This window comes from Oculina patagonica, chromosome 13 (assembly GCF_052425735.1).
Source record: "Oculina patagonica isolate OP01 chromosome 13, crgOcupat, whole genome shotgun sequence".
NCBI lineage: Eukaryota > Metazoa > Cnidaria > Anthozoa > Scleractinia > Oculinidae > Oculina > Oculina patagonica.
This window is the reverse complement of record NC_135770.1, coordinates 12,406,207-12,426,162: the sequence shown is the minus strand read 5'-3', so window position 1 is coordinate 12,426,162 and position 19,956 is coordinate 12,406,207. Positions and strand designations below refer to the sequence as shown.

At 37.8% G+C, this 19,956-nt stretch overlaps 1 protein-coding gene across 2 annotated transcripts; it reads left to right on the top strand.

Annotated features, from left to right (window-relative positions):
• Window positions 1–2,942: 2,942 nt before the first annotated feature.
• Window positions 2,943–17,673, top strand: LOC144637227 (coactosin-like protein). Of its 2 annotated transcripts, XM_078496353.1 has the most exons (6): window positions 2,943–2,983; window positions 12,140–12,205; window positions 13,104–13,182; window positions 15,292–15,377; window positions 16,179–16,324; window positions 17,309–17,673. In XM_078496353.1, the coding sequence occupies exons 2-6, from the start codon at window positions 12,145–12,147 to the stop codon at window positions 17,414–17,416; spliced, it is 480 nt and encodes a 159-aa protein (XP_078352479.1). In that variant the 5' UTR covers window positions 2,943–2,983; window positions 12,140–12,144; the 3' UTR covers window positions 17,417–17,673. The 2 variants fall into 2 exon arrangements, with proteins under 2 accessions (XP_078352479.1, XP_078352480.1); XM_078496354.1 differs by lacking the exon at window positions 2,943–2,983 and having other exon boundaries at window positions 10,256–12,205.
• Window positions 17,674–19,956: the final 2,283 nt, after the last annotated feature.

The following is a 19,956-nucleotide window of genomic DNA, read 5'->3' as shown; positions in this document are numbered from 1 at the left end:
AAAAAGTGGACTCGAAGTGTGCAGATAGAAACTCGTGAGTTTTCTGTAAATGCTACCAGTTATGAAACTACGCTAATTAATTCCTATTTACCTTTTTTCTTTTTTCTTTTTGCTATGACAACGTTACTGCAATTAGGTGTATCTAATTATAAAAATTTTCTTTTTTACCTAAGGGAAGCTTGAGGGTTTCAAACTAAACATTTTCCAAAAAGCCCGTGTAGAAACAAAGCTTCAGAAATTGTAAAAATTTTGGCTTTTAATTACTGGCCTTGAACAAGTTTCCTTGTTATAAAGGGAGCCACTTTACCGTGGAAACAAATGGTCTTTCATCGTCGAGCGGCGGGGTTATGAATAAGCTCCTTTGCAGTAAATGCTTGCGGGGCATGCGATTTAAGTACGTTTGGTATACTGATGAAATCAGGTGCTTTAAACGAAACTTGGCAAATTAAAATACGTTGACTTAACACGAATTGGTAAAGACTTTAAGATTATTTTTTTCCGTAACACTGCAAATTATCAGTGCGATCAGAATATACGAAAATTTAATGAATTGCTATTCAGTAGCCAGGCTAACGTATAAATTACATGAGTAATTTTAACCGGCTGTGATAGGTTTTACACTTTTCACTATAATCTATTTTTCTTTTTTACGCTTTCACACGGCTGCAAGTTTGAAATTCACATTCTCTCCTTTAAAAAAGACAAACAAACCTCTTATACTGCATGAAAACAATTAAAGGGATTTAGCCGTATAGTTGCTTTGACTACCCTGTCTACCCTTGGGCGATCCGTCTTTCTCGATAGATCGACTGGTTTCTTTGAAGAATAGCGAATTGTGATAACTTGAAAATTAGTTGTTTAGTGTTCACTTTAGTAGACCTGCCCGACGTTAACGCACAGGCTTGATGGGAACTTGATGACATTAGTTTGGCGTTTTCATCTCTAAACCCCGTTTTGAAGATTAATCGTCGTCGACTGAGCTAGTTACACATAATCACTAAGGGCCTGTTTACATGATCCCGGAATGACCTTTCATTCCGGAACGAAACTCGTTCCGGTATGAAGTTCGTACTGCATTCACATGACAGAGTCGACCGGTTCAACCAAAGGCATTTTCACGTGCGAGGTTTTCGCGCGAGATCAAACAAGGTGGTGCATGTTTCGCGCGAGATCAAAACAAGGTGGCGAATGTTTCGCGCAAACATGTTTTTGTGCCCATAAATGGCCGTATCTGCAATTTTAACGAGTAATTTGACCATAGAGCTGCTTCTTTGGGCTAAACAGTATATGCTATTACGTTTTTTTTCGCTCTGAATTCAAACTGTGGCCTCCGTATGCGGTTTCATGAGTTGCGATTTCATCTCGGAACGAAATTCGTTCTGTGTTTACATGATACCAGAATAAAATGTCATTCCAGAACGAAACTTTCATTCCGGAATAAAAACCGGAATGAACTCATTCCGGAATGACTTTACTTTCGTATCGGTATCATGTAAACAGATACAGAAAAATGTATGGGGATGGAATGAACTCGTTCCGGAATGAAAGTCATTCCGGAATCATGTAAACAGGCCCTAACTTTGCTTTTACCGAAAATACGCATCTACACCCACCCACCCATCAAACTCTTCCCCTGTTGTCTTGAGGGAAATTCAAATAAAATAAAAATGATGGAGCATCTCTAAAATTAACCCCAACTTAATATCATAAACACATTTTTCAGTTTGCCTGCATTCCCACATGGAGGGTAGTCAATTGTTGATAAAGATACAACGTAAATCGTAATGTGCGCTTATTGATCGACTGCTCCTTTTGAAGAACAGCATGAGTTTTTGCACTTAAATCATTGCTTTGTTCAGTACGACTTGCGAAGCAGCCCTTCCAAGCGACTTAAGGTCGCGCAGGACCCTTGCTCATTAATATATTCATTAGCCAAATTTCTTGTTGGAGTGCTATCTTGTAAAGCTTTAATTCACTACATTTTGAATATCGATTCCTCTAAAATTTAATAAGGATACTCAGGGATGATAAAATTACATCATGATTGTCCTTTTACTGAGAGATGACCGTTGTCTGTGATGTTACAAGCCCTTAAAAGTTTAACTGAAGATAATGCGATTTTGTGTCCAAGTTTTCAGCTAGCACAGCGCACCAAATTAAATGATTATATAGCCTAGTGATCAATCGTAACCTCTTTTGTGCTCCCACTAAAACGAAATTTTCGACTTCAAAAACTGCTACAAGTTAATGGCTTCTAAGAGAGTAAAAATGTGAAATCTAAACTTTGAAACATGCTATCTTCATTTTGAGAAGGAAATTTAAAAATTCGCTCTAGCCAGAGCACAATAGAGTACACCAAGTTTATGTTCCTCGCGAATCAACTCTTGAAATTCTACATCGGCGGAGAAAACTTGGACACAAAATTGAAGGTTTTGAGGCTTCCGAAGACCTTCCGAGTCAATGTTTACAACAACGTGTGATATATTCAACGCTGTGAATCTAATTATGATAATTCCCTATGTTCCAGCGCACGTGGCACAAAGCGGAGAACAATTACTAGTAATTACTTGTACAAAAGAGTTTAAAAACAAACATCCTCATGAATATTTCGTTTGTTGTCGGCTTCAGTCGTCTGGCAGTTCGTGCATACTCTTTAAATAAATACATACTAATGATTGCAAGGGTCCTGCGCGACCTTAACAGAGGGAATTCGTGTTACCCTTACTTATATGCTAATAAGCCGCATAATATTCCTATCAAGTGTCAACATGGCCAATGAAAAGCCAGTATGTCTGCATATCTTTTAATCACAGTCTTCAATTTCAGATAAGACCCATCAGATGAGCTTAGTTTGACAGAGAAAGCCAGGTAAGATTGGTTTAATGTGAAGTACATTTTCCAATTTACTCCGCAATACTGACTGCTGTATTCATTTTCTGCAGTTTTGGTCACCTGAGTTGAGACGCTAAGAAGAAGAGCTAAGGTAGGAAACATGAATCAACTAATCACTTCAGCAAAATACTTAGACCGTTTATGCTTATATTTGCAGTCGTACTTTCATGTTCAGTGAAACAAGCATGCATGCTTCGGGGTTTTTGTTAAAAGTACAATGTATGTTGGCTTGATGGAAGCCGTTTTTTGTACAAAGCGTTGTGCAGTTGAGGATTGGGCGCACTTTCAGTGTTATTATTTGTCGGTTAGAGCGTCTCATTTGCTATTTGTTTATAGCGTGCATTTCACATGTTTTAATCGAAAAGGCAATAATCTCGTCGTTTAATGTTCCTTTAAAAGCAGCATTGGCTGTGATTTTTGATAGGCCAATTGACTAACGTTTACCTGAAATTTTTAAATCTAGATGATGTTTTGTTATTTAGGTGCCCGAACATGAAGGTGTTGCCTGCATTATTTGCATTACAAACATCGCAAAAGAATAAGTATACAACACCGTTGCAAGTTTCCATTTGCTAGGTCTTAAAATCAGCTTTCTTGCTTATGCTACTTGTGGGTTAGTGTTTAGCGCAGTATCATTACTGAATTTCGGTCAGCCTCTCATTTTCTATTCGTTTCAGTGTGCAGTTATCTCTTTTCTGCTCGTCAGATTAAACTCTTTGCTAACATAATTTGCATCGCACTGTTGATTTAGGGTTGCAGGCTTGATTTCTTTGGTCTTTCTTTTGACGAGCTTTAGTGTACTCATATTGATGGTAGGATAGTACGAATTACGTACTTAACTAAAATCACTAACTTCGATTTTTTCAACTGCATTGGCAGGTCAGTATGATCCTTGAACGGAAGACCGATTCTTATCACTCAGCTATCTTCGGCTGTTTTTCTTTGCTTAACACCGTGTTTCCATTACATATAGCGATCAATAATTCAAAACAAGCCGGACGGTTTCGATCCAAAAATTATGTAAATACAATAGAAACACAGCTACCACAAATGAATGTAAATGGTATTTATTCAATCCGCATCGTGATCAACAGGAATGGGTTTCTTATTTTTGAAATAGCACACAGACGACGATTATAAATACCTTATTTACTTTACATATTTTATAACAATTTTTAACCCAAAAGAATCTCGCCGGTTTCCAAACTAAAAGCTTACAAAAAAACCCGTGTAGATACAAAGCTTTAGAAAATCGTAAAAATTTTGTTTTTTTAACTGGCGTTGAACCAGTTTCCAAGTTTTAAAAGAAGCCACTTTTATTTTTACAGGGGTCGGTGCGAAAGAAAGGAGATGTTTTCTAAAAAGAAATTTTGCCCTGGAAACAAACGGTCTTTCATCGTCGAGGGGCGGGGTTGTGAATAAGCTCCTTTGCAGTAAACGCTGGCGGGGCATGCAATTTAAGTTCGTTTGGTACACTGATAAAATCAAGCGCTTTAAACGAACGTTGACAGATTTAAATAAAAACTTTAAGATTAGCCGTTTTCCGTAACACTACAAATCATTAGTGCGAACTGAATATACAAAAATTAAATGAATTGCTATTCAGTAGCTAGGCGAACGTATAAATTACACGAATAATAAAAAACCGGCTGGGATAGGTTCTACACTTTACACTTCAATCTATTTTTCTTTTTTACATTTTTACACGCTGCAAGTTTAAAATTCACATTCTCTCCTTTAAAAAGACAAACAAACCTCTCATACTGCATGGAAACAATTAAAAGGTATTTAGCCGTATAGTTGCTTTGACTACCCTGTCTACCCTCGGGCGATTCGTCTTTCTCGATAGATCGACTGGTTCCTTTGAAGAATAGCGAATTGTGATAATTGTGTATTTTGTAGACCTGCGCGATGCTAAACCACAGACATGATGGGGACTTGTTGTCATTAGTTTGCTGTTTTCATCTCTAGACCCCGTTTTGAAGGTTAATCGTCGTCGACCGAGCAAGTTACACATAATGACACTAAGTTTGCCTTTACCGAAAATACGCATCTGCACCCTGTTCACCAAACTCTTCCCCTGTTGTCTCGAAGAAAAATTTAACTCAAAAAAATTGATAGAGGATCTCTAAAATGTACACCAATTTAGTATCATAAACACATTTTTTACTTTGCCTGCATTCTTACATGAAGATTATAGAGAAACAACGTAAATCGTGATGTGCGTTTATTGATCGACTGCTCCCTTTTAAAGAACAGCATGGGTTTTAGATCTAAAATTTATTTTATTTATTTTATTTATTTATAAATCATTCCTTTGTTCAGTACGACTTGCAAAGCAACCCTTTAAAGCGACTTAACAGAGGGAATTCGTTTTACCCGTATTTCATATGCTAATGACCGCATAATATTCTAATGCTGGTATACAATGAAAATTAATAATACGCGTGTGGCCGCGTTTGTTCACTTAAATTCCCACTACAGTTGTTTCTTAATAAGTAAGATATGCTTCCCGATCTCGCCCTTTAGAATCATAGGAGTTGATAAAGGCACCAGTGCGCAGCTGGGTATAAATCAAAATTCAATGAAACGTTTTATTTTATTTATCCATTAAACTGATCTTAAAGGATGCCTCATTCCTGTCACCTTGTTTAGGCAAGGGACGTTTCAAATTTTTGCCTTTGTATTACAGTTTTTTCGCCTTCATTTATCAAATGTTCCATTGGAAAACGGAATAAATTTTAGGGCTTAAGGTCGCGGGGGATACCTACAGCATGAATAAATTCATGAAGCGAAATTTTGCTTGACCTGCATCTTTTAAAACGCTTATTTCTCGGCTGTTATGGGTGCGATTAAGCTCAAATTTTACAGATACAAAGAAATGATGAAAAAGTATGTACGTCATCTTTTATTTGGTAGATTGTACTTAACGGCGATGTAATAGCCACGTTAGTTCCAAATTGGTAAGAACATCATTTTGTGGCAGAGTTTGTGGAACGAGTAAGAGGCAGCACACTGTGATATTGTCAAAAACTAATCAGTCAATATCTCTAGAGTGTCATAACAGAAGCGGATTTTTTAATTTAAAAGTTGCCAGCAAGTTATGGCTGTTTAAATGCGCAAATTTGAATTTAATGCCTTCTACCTCTTTCTAAAAGCGCTCTTTTAAAATTCCGCCTCTGTTATGACACACTACAATATCCATAGTTTACCTATCTGCAGTGGCAAGTCATGAAGGTCTGTATCCGCGCTGTATTCTCTGCCACAAAATTGTCGGAAAAGTCCAAACTTTGAGATTTCCGAAGGTGTCCCGACCAAAACACGATCAGTTTCCAAAGGAGAGATGTAATTATGGTAATTATATTCCACGCTTTTATGGTGAGAACAATGCGTTTTTATGAAGGACACGATTGTTTATGCCGAATATTATTATGATTACTCTGAGTTGCAGAAACAAAAATAAATTGAATAAAAATTAGCTCATAGACTTCCTACAATTTATATAAACGTATAACGCCAAGTGTTGTTTTAAATTGGTTAAAATATCAAAGAAACAGGAATTTATTTATTTTTTTTTTAAAATCACGCGCACGCACCCATATTTTTATCCAGTCATGAATATCTAGTACAGTTGTCGATGTCAGTCGTTGCACTTCGTGCATACGCTTTAAATAAATGCATAATGATGAGCGTAAGGTGTCCCCCGCGACCTTAACCATTGTCTTGTTCAGCATGACTAGCGAAGCATCACTTCAAAACGATTTAACTAAAGGCACGGATACTGAACCATCGTGTTTATTTCAGCAAAATTGTTTAATTGAATTCCACTTGCAGTTCAAGTGATGACGGGCAAAGTTCTAATGGAAAGAGTATTTCTAGCTCTCGAGTGTAGAAACAGGTGTGTTAGTTGCGTGGTCTAGTCTTGATTTAGCCTCCTACGCAAATGCTATTTTGACTCAATACCAAAAGAGCAATTGCGTCTTTTCTAGTACCTAGGGTTCAGCTATTGATATGCAGTGGAGTGTTAACTCCATTAAATTGATAGATAAGTTCAACATGTTAATAATAACTATTCAAAGTGGCTACGAGCCACTAAACTCGGAAAATTTATTATGAAACAAGAATCGAAAACAACAAACTGACAAATAGAAATGTGCTAAAACAAATGATGTTTAACTTTCCACAATTCAGTTCACTTCACTTAGTTTCATTGTCATCTAGCTGCTTATCGAGAGCAGGCCGAAAGGGCAAGTGATAGAGTTCCCATCGGTTGCAAATTGTTTTCTTTCTTTTTATTTTTCCTTTTTGTTTTTGAAGGTTAGGCAAAATAATAATATCATTAGAAAAAATAAGTTTTGGTCTATTTCAAGAAAACTGACATTAATACAATATTTCGGCTGGTAGTTAAGCATGCATGTACCGTATTTATTCGGCTATTAGCCGAAACCCTAGACTTTTAGTTTTTGGAACCAGTTAAACTGACAAAAAATAAACCCAAATCACTCAGCTATAAGCTAGACCCAATTTTTCCTTCAAGCTATAAAACAGTCCACATGCAGCGAATCAACATATCGTTAAATTACAACTATGTAATTGAAAAACAACAAATCACTGACAAAGAATGAATTTACTGAATAGAACCGTACACAAGCGTGACAAAACATTCACCTGAGTTCAGAATCCCATCTCAAACAATCACGCATTCTTCAGAAGAATTAAGCAGTTATCGATCATCATGCCAAAAGCTACTGGTTTTATAACAACGAAACGTTCAAGTTGAAAGTTGTTGTCGAGGTAAAAACAGTTCAGAACAACTGCAAAATTGCCAATGAATACGGGATGATTCCTGATGATTCAGTGAATCTTCAGTTCGTCGCAATTCGCCAGCGAAAAGATCAAGCAGGTCAAGTGGGTGAACTTTAAATGTCACCAAAACGAAACATGTGCTGTTACCAGTATTTGTCGAGTATCCTCAATTCAATCCAACTTTTCTGAAGTGGTTTCTTTTAGCAGAGAAGTCGTGGTATTTTTAAGTTTTCGCTTTTGAACAAAAATATTACATGCAGCCGATTTCTGTCAGATCGTGTTACAATGTTTACCAAGCGCGTGAGAACGACCGCTTCTGATTGGCCAGTTTCTGGTGTCGCGACAACTAGTCAAATAGATCGATTCCTTCTTGACCCTTCTTCTCTTGAAAAGTCACGTTAGCAGTGACTCTGCAAATTAACTAAACTTAAAGAAAGGAACAGAAGGAAAGGAACAGAAACAGTCTCAGGCAGAAATAATTATTGTAGAAGAGATTGCGAGGACATTGTTTACGACATGCAGGATTTCGAATTCCCTCGTCAGTTCAAAAGACGATCTCATACGCAAACAAAACAAATAATATTCCAGTGCGAGCTGATGGAGGACGAGTTCCAGCCTAAATAGCGAAGAAAAGACGAATAAAAACTTCATTCCTAACGTTGCTTCATTAAACCAAATGGCTTTTAAGGAGCCGCCACTAAAATAAAAGGTAATGACCAAGAATATATACAAACGCTTGTTAATTTTCGTTTGTTGATGACCGCTCGGCTTATAGATGAATATTTCATTCAAATTGAACTCTTTTCTAGTACCATCTAATTTTTTTTCGAAAATACTCGGCGATAAATCGAACCCCAAATTTTGTTGAATTTTAACCAGTTCTCAGTAAGATTTGGTGAAAATATATCGTCTTTGTGTACTTCATATATGCGCATGCGTTCAGCACAAAATTCCGTGTGCTTGGGTCTACGCCTGGAAGAATGCATACCACAAGGAGAACATTTGGTTTTCAGAAACAAATATATAGCCTTTGTGTACTTCATATAAAGTAACACGGATAAAGTTCGCATTTTAGCCAACCCCCTACCCGCTTCACAAGATTAATTGATTAATTCAATTTGATATTAGTTAATTAATTCAATTAAAATGTTTACAGGAATCGAGTGAAGGAGGGAAGGAGGGAAGGAGTGAAATCGGGCCCGCTCACCAAAACTCGGAATTTTCCGAGTTAAAAATGACTTGATTTCCCATTGGTTTAACTTATCTGGAAAGGGCGGGAGAAACCATGTGGAAAATCCCTTGATAAGCCAACAGTGAACAACACTTAATCACTCTTATCTTGAGACACAAGAAGAGAGAGCATCCTTTTCAACTTTGGACAATTCGGCTGAAAAGGTAAGGTATGAAAGCCCCAGGGGGGGTACTCCGGCTTGTAAATGACGGGGATGATAGAAGGATTTTTTTGGGTTTGAAATTTTCGATTCCGGGATTTTTTTGGGTTGGAAAATTTGGCAAGTATTTTTTTGGGTGACTTAGCTTAACCCTTAACATGCTAAGCGCGGATTATTCCGCGATTTGGAGGAATGGCCATTCTGCCACTTATGACGTCACCAATTTACACGTCAGCAGATTTTTGTGATTTTCATCTTGTAGAGCTTGGATAGATCTTTCCACAGGACTGTCCATCTTCAATATTGACTGCATTCCGACAGAGCTAATCGAAGAAAACGTGATCAGTTTTTGGTGTAAAATTGGTGCCAAAACAGGCCAAAATACCCGTACTTGATCATGATCTCCTTTCCAGGGTTTTCCATTGATTCAGATCAAAACTTTTCAGGCCAGTAGAAGGGGTGCACAGAGTAAAAGATAGAGAGAATAAGAAAGCAGAGAAAAACGAAAAGGAAAGGAGCAAGGAAAAAAATCGGAACGGTTCAGCAAAAAAAAAAAAAAAAAAAAAAAAAAAAAAACAAGTCCAAATTTTGGCTTATGCGCATGCACCAAAGTAAAATATTGTACATTTTTCCATGGAAATTTCATCAAAATCTTCCTGCATTGTCAGAAAGTGCATTTTTAGCAAATTTAGGGAAATTTTGGACCGTAGAGCCAAGAAAATCGATTAACGGTTAAAAAAAAACGCGTTTTTGGGAATAATTTCAACATATTAAGGGTTAAATAGGGGATTTTTGGGGGTATTAAAAACGAACTGAAGTGCCTTGGCCCGGCCTTGGCGTATTTATGGTATGATGAATAAACAAACACGAGCGTTCAATTTTTTTATGGTTTTCTTTGTGTTATATTATTGCCCCTCCTGGCAATTTAGGGGTAATTTGACAAGGGATTTTTTGGGGGGTTATTTTTGTCCAGGGATTTTTTTGGGAAATGTCGGAAGACTTAGGGATTTTTTTGGGTCCTGAGTTTTGCCTCCATTCGATCATCCCCGTCATTTACAAGCCGGAGTACCCCCCCCCCCCCCCCCCCTGGGATGAAAGCTATCCTGAAATGTAGTTAGTTTCTTACCACATATTGGCAAAGTTAGTAGGAGCATAAAATCGTTACTCAAGGGTGCAAGTTATGACCTTGAAAGCAACGACTTGAGAAACGTTTTGAGTCGATGTTGTTTTGAATTGTGTGATTTTTACCATAAATTATATATTACATTGTTCCATCTCCTAAAAACTTTCTACCAATCATTTCGTTTATTTCTTTCTCAAGTATAACTTTATTAAACTTTGCTTGTAACTACAGTATAACCTGGTAACTCGAACTCCGAAGGGAAACGAAAAACAGTTCGAGTTAGCGGGGTTTTGGGGAGTTATCGTTGCGATTGAATATTAATAGTAGAGTGTTAATAGTTGAGAGTTTACTGATTTTTAGGACTTCAGTATACAGTACAACACCTGCAAAATACAGCACAGTGTAAATTAAACTTATCTCTTCAGAAATTGTATCACGATCATGCGTTCTTATGCAAAAGATCGGAAAATGGACATCAAATACGGGATTGGACTTCATTGCGACTTCTTAGCTTGCAAGAGTTGACTTGTCAATGTGGCAAGTCTGATAAATGATCTGTTCATTGCACCTATTGAAATCAAACTGTTGTAGTGTTACTTTGAGTGTTTAAATTTGATAAAACGACAAAAAGAGGTAATGGGATATTTTAATGGGCATCAGTGGCGAATTGCAAAAAAAAAAACAGGTAAATTTTGAACAAGGGGAAGGAAATTCAGCTAGAGCTAACGGGGATTTCGAGTTATTTCAGTTCGAGTTAACAATGAAGAAGACTGAAAAGTGGGATCAAAACCAAGAGAAATCGGACTTAGTTCGAATTATCGGGAGAGTTCGAATTACCGTGGTTCTATTGTAATATCTATTTGTTGTCTCGTGCAATACAGCTTGAACGAAACCTCTAGATTTTCGATTTCTTGTAATCAGCGAACTGTGTCATGGTACTCAACCAAAAATAAAATGCAAATTACTTTCAAAACACTGTTATTGAAAAAACTCTTAGGTAAATTCTCCACTCGCACGTGTGCGAAGTAATTTTGTTACCAAACGAAACAACTTTTATTTCTGAGGAATCACCTAAAACCTGATACATGAAGTAATGATTGTGAAATCTTTTTACTCCGGATCGACTGTTCCCTTTGCGAAACTTCAAAACTGTTGTGCTCTTATCTTAGAAAGTGTTTTTCAAACTGAACTGAATAATTTTTAGGGCGCGTTCGTTTAGAATCAATCCGGAAAAAGAATAATTGGAATAATGCGATCGAGTTAACGTTCGTTTGACAGCTCTTCTCATTCCGGAATACTTGGATTTCCATTCCCGCTACTCTGCTCCCAGGAGCAGAATAGACGGAATATATTCCAGAATACATTCTTATTCCAGAATATTCCCAAACGAACGCGCCCTAGATCAGTTGATGCGGAAACAGTGGTTATGTATATATCGCGTGAGAATAAAGATCTTTAAAAAAGAAAAGTAAAGACCGGCAAAACAAAACAAAATGAAAAAGATGTACAGAACATAAATCACATGAAAACTTTCTTTCAGTTGTTAGAAGTAAGTTTTATAACATTTCTAAACATGTCATTTATTATGCGAAAATTTCGCTTCAGGTAGGAGCACTTTATGTCCAACGTGTCAATATCGTTTATCTCCACCGATCAGCTACCTGAAGAAAACAATTGAGTCCCTGGTAATAGCGAACGTTTTCAGATCCTGATACGTGACTCCTGATTCAAGCACTCGCCTTCAAAAATGTACCAGGGCTCGAGTCTCGGACCAGGCGTCATACAAGGGTTGAGTTTTGTGGTTGTTTCTCGTCTTTGCCACTTTCTTTTTCCCCAAGGTCCGTGGTTTCCTCCCTACTTATGTGATGGAGCACAGTCTCTCTCGTATTAGCTATCATATTCTAACAATCACGTTTTGGTTTTGTAGAAGCGATGTCGGGATTTGCCATTATTGTTGGTTTGCTGACCATTTTGTCCGTTGGCCATGTTCATGGTAAGATGTTTGTTTTAGCTAATATATTAATCCATTACCATCATCGCTACCACCACCAATTTTTGGCGGTGCAATGGAACTTTTGCAACCTACTTGTTATCCTTTTGTGTCGATGCGAATTGCCCTCCTAGCCTCGCTGCAGGGTCAAATATCTTTTGTTGTTTCAACATACTAACGAGGCTTGGAGGGCAATTTGCATGGACACAAAAGAATAACAAGTAGGCTGCAAAAAGTCTATTGAGTCTTTCAGTCTGACACGAATTTTGTAGGCGTTGGAACACTTTACTGGTGAAAAACCTCCACAGTCGAAGCTCTCGTAACGGACACTCTCTTAAGCGGACAGCTCTACTTACGGCCGCCTTGTTTGAAACCTCGTTTTAACTCCTATACAAACTCTGTATTTTTACATTCTCGTTAGCGGACATTCCAGTTAGCGGCTGCGGACACTTTCACTTTCAGAGATTGCGAGAACCATTCTCGTAAGCGGTCAGCTCCAGTAATGGACACTTCTTTCGCGTCCTGAGAGTGTCCCCTTACGAAGGCTTTGACTGTATTTTCGGATATTTGCAGTTGTTAGCTCTATGAAACTTTGCACGGAACTTACGTTAAATATATGTGTATACAAACTGTGCTCACGTTTGTTACACGGTGGTAATGGGAATATTCGTGTTGTTTGGAGTGACATGTAAAATGATAACAAAAAAAAAACCTTTATTAAACGTGTCTGGGATATTTAGCATTGCTGCTAATTGGGGACACAAACACAAAAGAGAAATCATAAATGTGAAAATAAAAAAAAAATGTGATTATCAAAATTATAAACTGGATTACCCTCGAAATGACCGCTTTGTTTTCCTTAAAATGTTACACTACGTCTTCATTCTGTTTTTATGTCTAGGGCAGTCATTATTTATCGATGAAGTATCCATTAAACAGGCCTACGAGGATGTACGAAGTGATAATACACCAACAACATGGTACGTACGTGTATAGTAAAGAAATAGTTCTCGCAGCTATGTTTGCAAATTGATCATTTGCAAAGTATAACCCTTAAAACCAGGATTTCTGCATTACCAGTACGTTACCAGTCCAGTTCCAGAACATTTTAACACCTTGAAAACCACATTGAAATAATCTCACGGGTACTCCAAAAAAATAAGAACTGGTCGGGGTAAAAGAACTACCAACTACAAATGTAGCATCGGTTTGTCGTCTCTACCAGATGTTTTAAAGAAACCTTTGCCTTGTGATATTTTTAAACGGAATATTAAGAACTACTTAAAAAAAGTGCTTTTAGCTCTTTACTGATAACATTATGCTTGTAACATTATACTTTCTTAGCTTCAAAGTTTTAACCTTGTAAGTACTTTTCATTTGAGGACCTCCCTGAAAACCATTCTATAAGACAGAAGCTTCCTCGTTAAAAAAAAATCTATTATTATTATTATTGTTTATGTGGCACCAAGCCAGTCATTGAGAGCAAGGTCAATTGCGCATGACAAATGAAGTTTACGAAAACTTCAATTGGTACGTTTGCTGACTAATATTATCCCATGGTCCCATTGAAAAACGTTATTTTCATTTCGTTAATAGAGGATATTACATGGTTGCGCGGAGATATGAAATTATCTTCGAGTGTTCAAATCGATATCTCACGAGTGAGCGCAGCGAACGTGGGATATCGATTGACCGAGAGATAACATTCTCAAGCAACCATGTAATGTTCTGTTTATTATAAAACCTACTAATACGATGTTTTTGACGATTTTCCGAAGTGCCGACCATTCCGGATTTCCGAGATTTGCAAAATGTTGTCGGAGATCGTACGGTTTCCGAACATTTTCCGACTTTTCCGATCCGATTTCCGGTTCCGAAGACTGCCGAGGGATCCGAGTGGGCTTATATCGATTTACTTTGGCTCATTCAGCATGAAACAGGGCAAACTGTCGAAAATGTGATATCTTCACTGTGAAAATAACACGTATTTTCACGTGTGAAGATATGATTTTTCGTGCGAAAGATTTCCTGGTATTTCACTGATGTTTATATAATAATGAGGGATAATCACACCACTACCCACAGTGTCCCATCACATTTACAAACACCGAGAAGCTAACAGGTATAAAATACGAAGAACTTGGAATCGAAGGAAGAAAAGAAACAAAATACACCGTTAGATAATTCCATCGCTACTGAATTGTCCTAATGGCGAGTTTTTTTTTAGCATACTTGACTAGCATCGTTTACACGAGCTCAGTTATGTCTCGTTATATGGAAAAACATGAAAAATCCTCAATTACCAGGTGCGCGAAACCAGATATTGAACTGCAGAAAACGCGGAAGATCTGAGTCGAATTTGAGCGAACATCACAACTGTAAAACCCATGAATCGCACGCGGATATTTTCTGTATTTTAAATGTCAGTAGTGTTTTCTGACGGTAATGAAATGTGTGACCCTCCGGCTTTATATTCACGCCCAAAATTATTAATAGGGATTTGTTTTTCGGGAGGACATCTTGACACAGTTGAAGGAAGTTTTGTGTTTAAAAATGATTGTGCTGCACATACTTGGTTCAAATAACAATTCTGTGTCAACCTAGGGCAGCTTCAAAGTGCAAATTCAAATTCCTTGTGGTAAGTCTTGAAATGGGACCAAGATTTCTAACAAAACGTTGTCAAAACACAAACCTGGTCGTTATTGTGTATGACGTTAATTTTATACCCTCAGTTATGATAGAAACAATATCAACATTAACTCTTCAGTAGGAGGGTTATAATCAGAAGATAAACGGGTGGGTCTATGTTTATTGTGTGTTGCAGAGTCAATCAGACTTAGGATACCAACTTGGCAACTGTTAATCAAACATGGTAGCCGTCCAACATATAAGTGCATGGTGTGCGCGAGCACATACTACATAATTAACCGCTGACCGATATGAACAACATAACGTTTATCCTTTGTAAGGTGCTTTTTGTGAGACGTGGATGACTTATTTCCTAAGAAAAGGGTTCCAAATGAGAGCACATTTTAATTTGGGATGTGTATTTGTACTGATAAAGGCCGTTGTATCTTCTTATATTGCAGGGCGCTATGCACCTACGCAACCAAAAACACAATTGCGCTTTTAGACACTGGAAGTGACTACAATGAATTTTTGAATTATCTCACAGGTAGGTGGGAACACTTAAGGATCGATTGAAGCCGATAAGAATTGGATCATAACAAAAATCCCTCTATGAATCTCGGCCTTGAACTGTCGGTATCGGTGTAGGTTTGTGATGTTAGAAGACCCTTTTAGAATAGCTTGCGAAATGGTTTTTGCATTGTACTCAATTTAAAGTGTCACAAAGAAAGTAAAAAAGGGTTGGCGAATCGAACATTAACATCTGCAGTAAACAATATGTGGCATATGTGGCATCAATGATACCTTCCATGGCAACGCTAAAGATGCCCTACGTTTGACCTTTTGAAGCTTAATGCCTTCACATTAACTACGACGAAAGTACTCAAGAAAACGGAAGTCGCATGTATTGTAACGTATCCGTTAACATGAGTGAAAGTGTTTCAGCTCATCACGTTTCCAAACACCAAGAACGAGTTGAAAATGCGACGTGCAGCGGAGTATTTCTGACAACCTTCGAGGTGTTTGAAAATGTGATAGAACACTCTCGAGTGTTGATATATCTTGCCCATCGAAACGGAAACTATGGGGATAACAAATAAATAAAATCGCAAAAAAACTCTGCTGATTGAGTTCACATACCCAAACCACCCACACGGTTCTAATTCCCTCTGTTTAAACTTAATTACTAATTAACGAAATTGAGAATGTTGAATCTACACCTCTTATTTTTTAAGGAGAAGTTATCTTGTAAAGATCTAGTTCTCAGAATTCTGAATATCCATTGAAACAAAACCAGTGTCTTTCTTGCTTAATGTAATATATTTTTACCATTTGCCATTTCCTGCAGACGATAATCGTGCTTATGGCTACGTACGGTATGAGACGGATAATGGTACCAGGTTCGCCTTTATCACTTGGATCGGACCAGGAGTAAGCCCTCTGAAGAAGGCTGGAGTCAGCACTGACAAGGCTTTCATGAAGGAAATTTTTATGGTAAGTGCAGGACATTTCTCTGGAAACATTATCGTCTTTCCTTTTCTTGCCTCATTTACTTCAATTTTGTGACTCTTTTCAAGTTTCAAGCTCCTTCCATTCTCCTCTCCCCGTTCTTTCCTTCCTTCCTTCCTTCCTTCCTTCCTTCCTTCCTTCCTTCCTTCCTTCCTTCCTTCCTTCCTTCCTTCCTTCCTTCCTTCCTTCCTTCCTTCCTTCCTTCCTTCCTTCCTTCCTTCCTTCCTTCCTTCCTTCCTTCCTTCCTTCCTTCCTAAGAAGCCATGTTTGGACAGTGTCCACTGTCTTCGTCAGTGGCCAAATTAACACAATACACGATATTACGATATAAAATAAATGAAACTGTGTATGGAAGAAATGTGACAAGACTGCTAATGTGAATGATGCCTTTTTATGGTTTGACATTCATAGACAGTATTGGCAAAAGTAATGCAAACGAATTTTGACGATTTTCCTGGATTTTCGGAGCTTTTCGAGGAAATTCTGCTCGAAGCGATATTTCTTCGAAATTTTAGCGAACTATCGCGACACCTATTGTTTGGATCGGCGCGAAATGTCAAAGCGGTAGTTCGCTCAACTCAACAATTCGTTGCGATCTTTCGCTCACCTCGACAATTGGTTGCGACTTTTCTCGCGATAGTTCGCTTTCCTTGACAAAGGCGCTGCGATCTCTCGCGTGATAGTTCGGTTACCACAATTCCAGGATCCTTAACAAAACGTTTTCTGTGGAGAAGAAAATAAATTACAAAATACCTCAGTTTTTGTACGTTTAATATAATTTATTGACAACAATGGTACCCAGTTACAATCACCCGTTACTGGTGTTTATCGCAAAAAAGTCATTTCGGTTAAGCAAGAATTATTCGTTTCATCTTTGTATCTTATATAGGCATTTTTATTTCATCTTTTTTTCATTTTCCCCTTCTGTTTCTTCACATAAATAACATACCTTTCCTTTTCTTTTTTCAGCAATTCGCAAAGGAAATCCTGGCGGATGAGAAAGCTGAGCTTAAGTATGAAGTAGTACAGGGAATACTTGAGGCAGCTAGCGGTGCTATGTACGGAACGGGGGTGTAGCACTCATAATTCAGTTTCACTATAGTTTCGTCGGTTGATTCTGTAGCTTCGAAATTCACGCCTAGACTTTGCAAAAAAAATTCGCACAAATCGAGAACGAATGTTGTGGAGCATTCATGTAGTGTTCTCGTGATTAACGTGTGTAAATGAAGGCACTTTATCTACTGCACTTGATTAAATGATAGCACTTTACTTTGTTGTGTTTTCGTGACTAAATTGTCTGAATGAAAGCACTTTATTAAACATGAAAAAGATGGTATACATTTTGAGTAGTTTTCTCCGCGCATAAACGCCATAAATCAAGGGCAGAAAAGGAGGGGGGGGGGGAGGGGGGGGGGGGCGAGATCGTAAATAATGGGAAAGACGCTCACAAAATCGTGTCGTATATATGGTCCCTTTCTCCTCTCCCTCTCGCCCTCCCCCACCTTTCTCTTCCCGCTTTCTTTTCGCCCAATCCTCGACAGGAGAGCCTGTTCACAGGCTAAACTACACAAAAATATGTTTTTAACATTGATGAAAGACTGACCCAACGACGCCATCTTAGATTTTGTTTACAGTGACCTCCGTCTAAAACGGGCACCTAGGCCTTTGTGACCGGTTCGAACTGTCCGCCTTAGAGAGGTGTCCGTCTTATAGGAAGTTTAGTTACAGTATTAAAAATGACTACAAAACGGCAGAGACGGGACCAACACCAGGTGTCCGTCTTATGGAGGTGGCATAATTTGGCTTAACGAGCATTTTTTTGACCCTTTTACTCAAAAAAGAATTGCTAGCATAATTTTGCATTTTTGCCAATTTTATCTTTATTTTTGTCGCCAAAAGCAAACATTTGCTTGTTTTTAGTGTTCAAACACTTCTAAAGACCTTTAGGAAACTCTCCACAAGAATGTATGTGGTAGTTGTGACTTGGAAGAAGCTAGCCTAGCCAGTCAACGAAAATTTTCAAGGTTGTACCCAGTGCTTACCCAAAATCAAACAAGATCGCGGCAGTGACGTCATTGTCACGAACCAACTTGCAGGAAAAAGAAGGAAGTCGCGAAGCAGAAAATAGACCAGGTGGCCAGCTCCAGCAGAAATAGCTCTAGAGCAATCTGTGAAATTCGCTGCTGGTAAATATATAGATTACTTCATAGAAAGTGCGACGTACAGATTTTTATTCACGAGTTGCAAAAAAACGAACGAGTGAGCGAAGCAAACGAGTGAGTTTTCCAAATTTTGCAACGAGTGAATTGAAAATCCGTACAAAGCACTTTCTATGCTGTAATTTGTTTATTAATATATAACGAGAATTCAACCATTGTAAACTTGACGCGATTTTTCTCGTAAGTTCATTCATAAACCTTTGACATATTACAGTTTGACCGTAGAGGGAGAAAAAACAGAGCAGCAAAATGCACATCGCTTTCCAAGCGAAATCACTTTTAAAAATTTGAAAAATTTCTGCCAACAAATCTCCTAAAAAACGTTATTTAATTAAACACATTGCAATAATTTTTGAAAGCAAAACTTTTGGTATCGCATCGAGAAAGCGTCGCTACAAGCGAATCGACTAAACACGCAGGCGAATTTTGAACAAAATTGTGATAACACAAGGAGTCGGTTAATTAAGCAATAATAGCGACGTAAATCCACATTCAGAAATACAATCTACTTTACCATGGTGTTCCCAAGAGTGCTTGAATATTTTTTATAGAACGTCTGCGGATGCGTTGCAATTTGAAAGAAATTCTTGTCCGCCGGCTTTGCTTTCATTTATCGACATTTCGCTTGTCTTCGCTCCGCCTTTGAAGAATGATTTTTATCGTTATCATCTCATTACTGTAACCTTTCGGTTTTGCTTAGCGAGTTCCTGTTTGCTTGCCTTACCATTAAGTTCTCCAAAGACCAAGGTTTAATTTATTAAAGAACAAATCGTGTAGCCATGTTTTCCAAGCATAAACTGCCGTCGGGAGCAAACTTGCCGCTCGATGTTCAACCTTTTTGGAAACCATTTGAGTTCGCGCGCTCTGATTGGTTGGGTCATTCCACTCTAGATGCTGATTGGCTATATTTTTCACATGTGAAGAAAGCTATACGCGAAGCTGATTCGACGTATCGCGTTTCTCACATGTGAAAATATAGAATATAGAAATCTATTTGCGAGGTTTATTGCCCAAAATTCTCGCTATATATGTAATAAACAAGTGTATGTCATGAAACATACAGATGTCTTCTAAGGACAAGTAAACAAAGAGCAACCAGCGGGCGATTCCTTTGTGTTATATAATACATATAAAGGACAAGTGAAGAAAGAGCTAACGTTGTGTAAACACAAACACGTGACACAAACACGTGTTTTATACTTGTAGAAATAAATGGAAAGATGTTTTTTTTTTAATATTAACGTAAATCGCACATGGTATCATTTTTTGTATGTATTTCTTTGAAATTAAGCAAAGCATTTTCCAAACCAAAAGAGCATAATTTTGAAAAATGAGCATAATTTGAGCATTTTTTGGGCAAAAAAACAAGCATATTGCTAGGAGCATAAAATGCCAGTT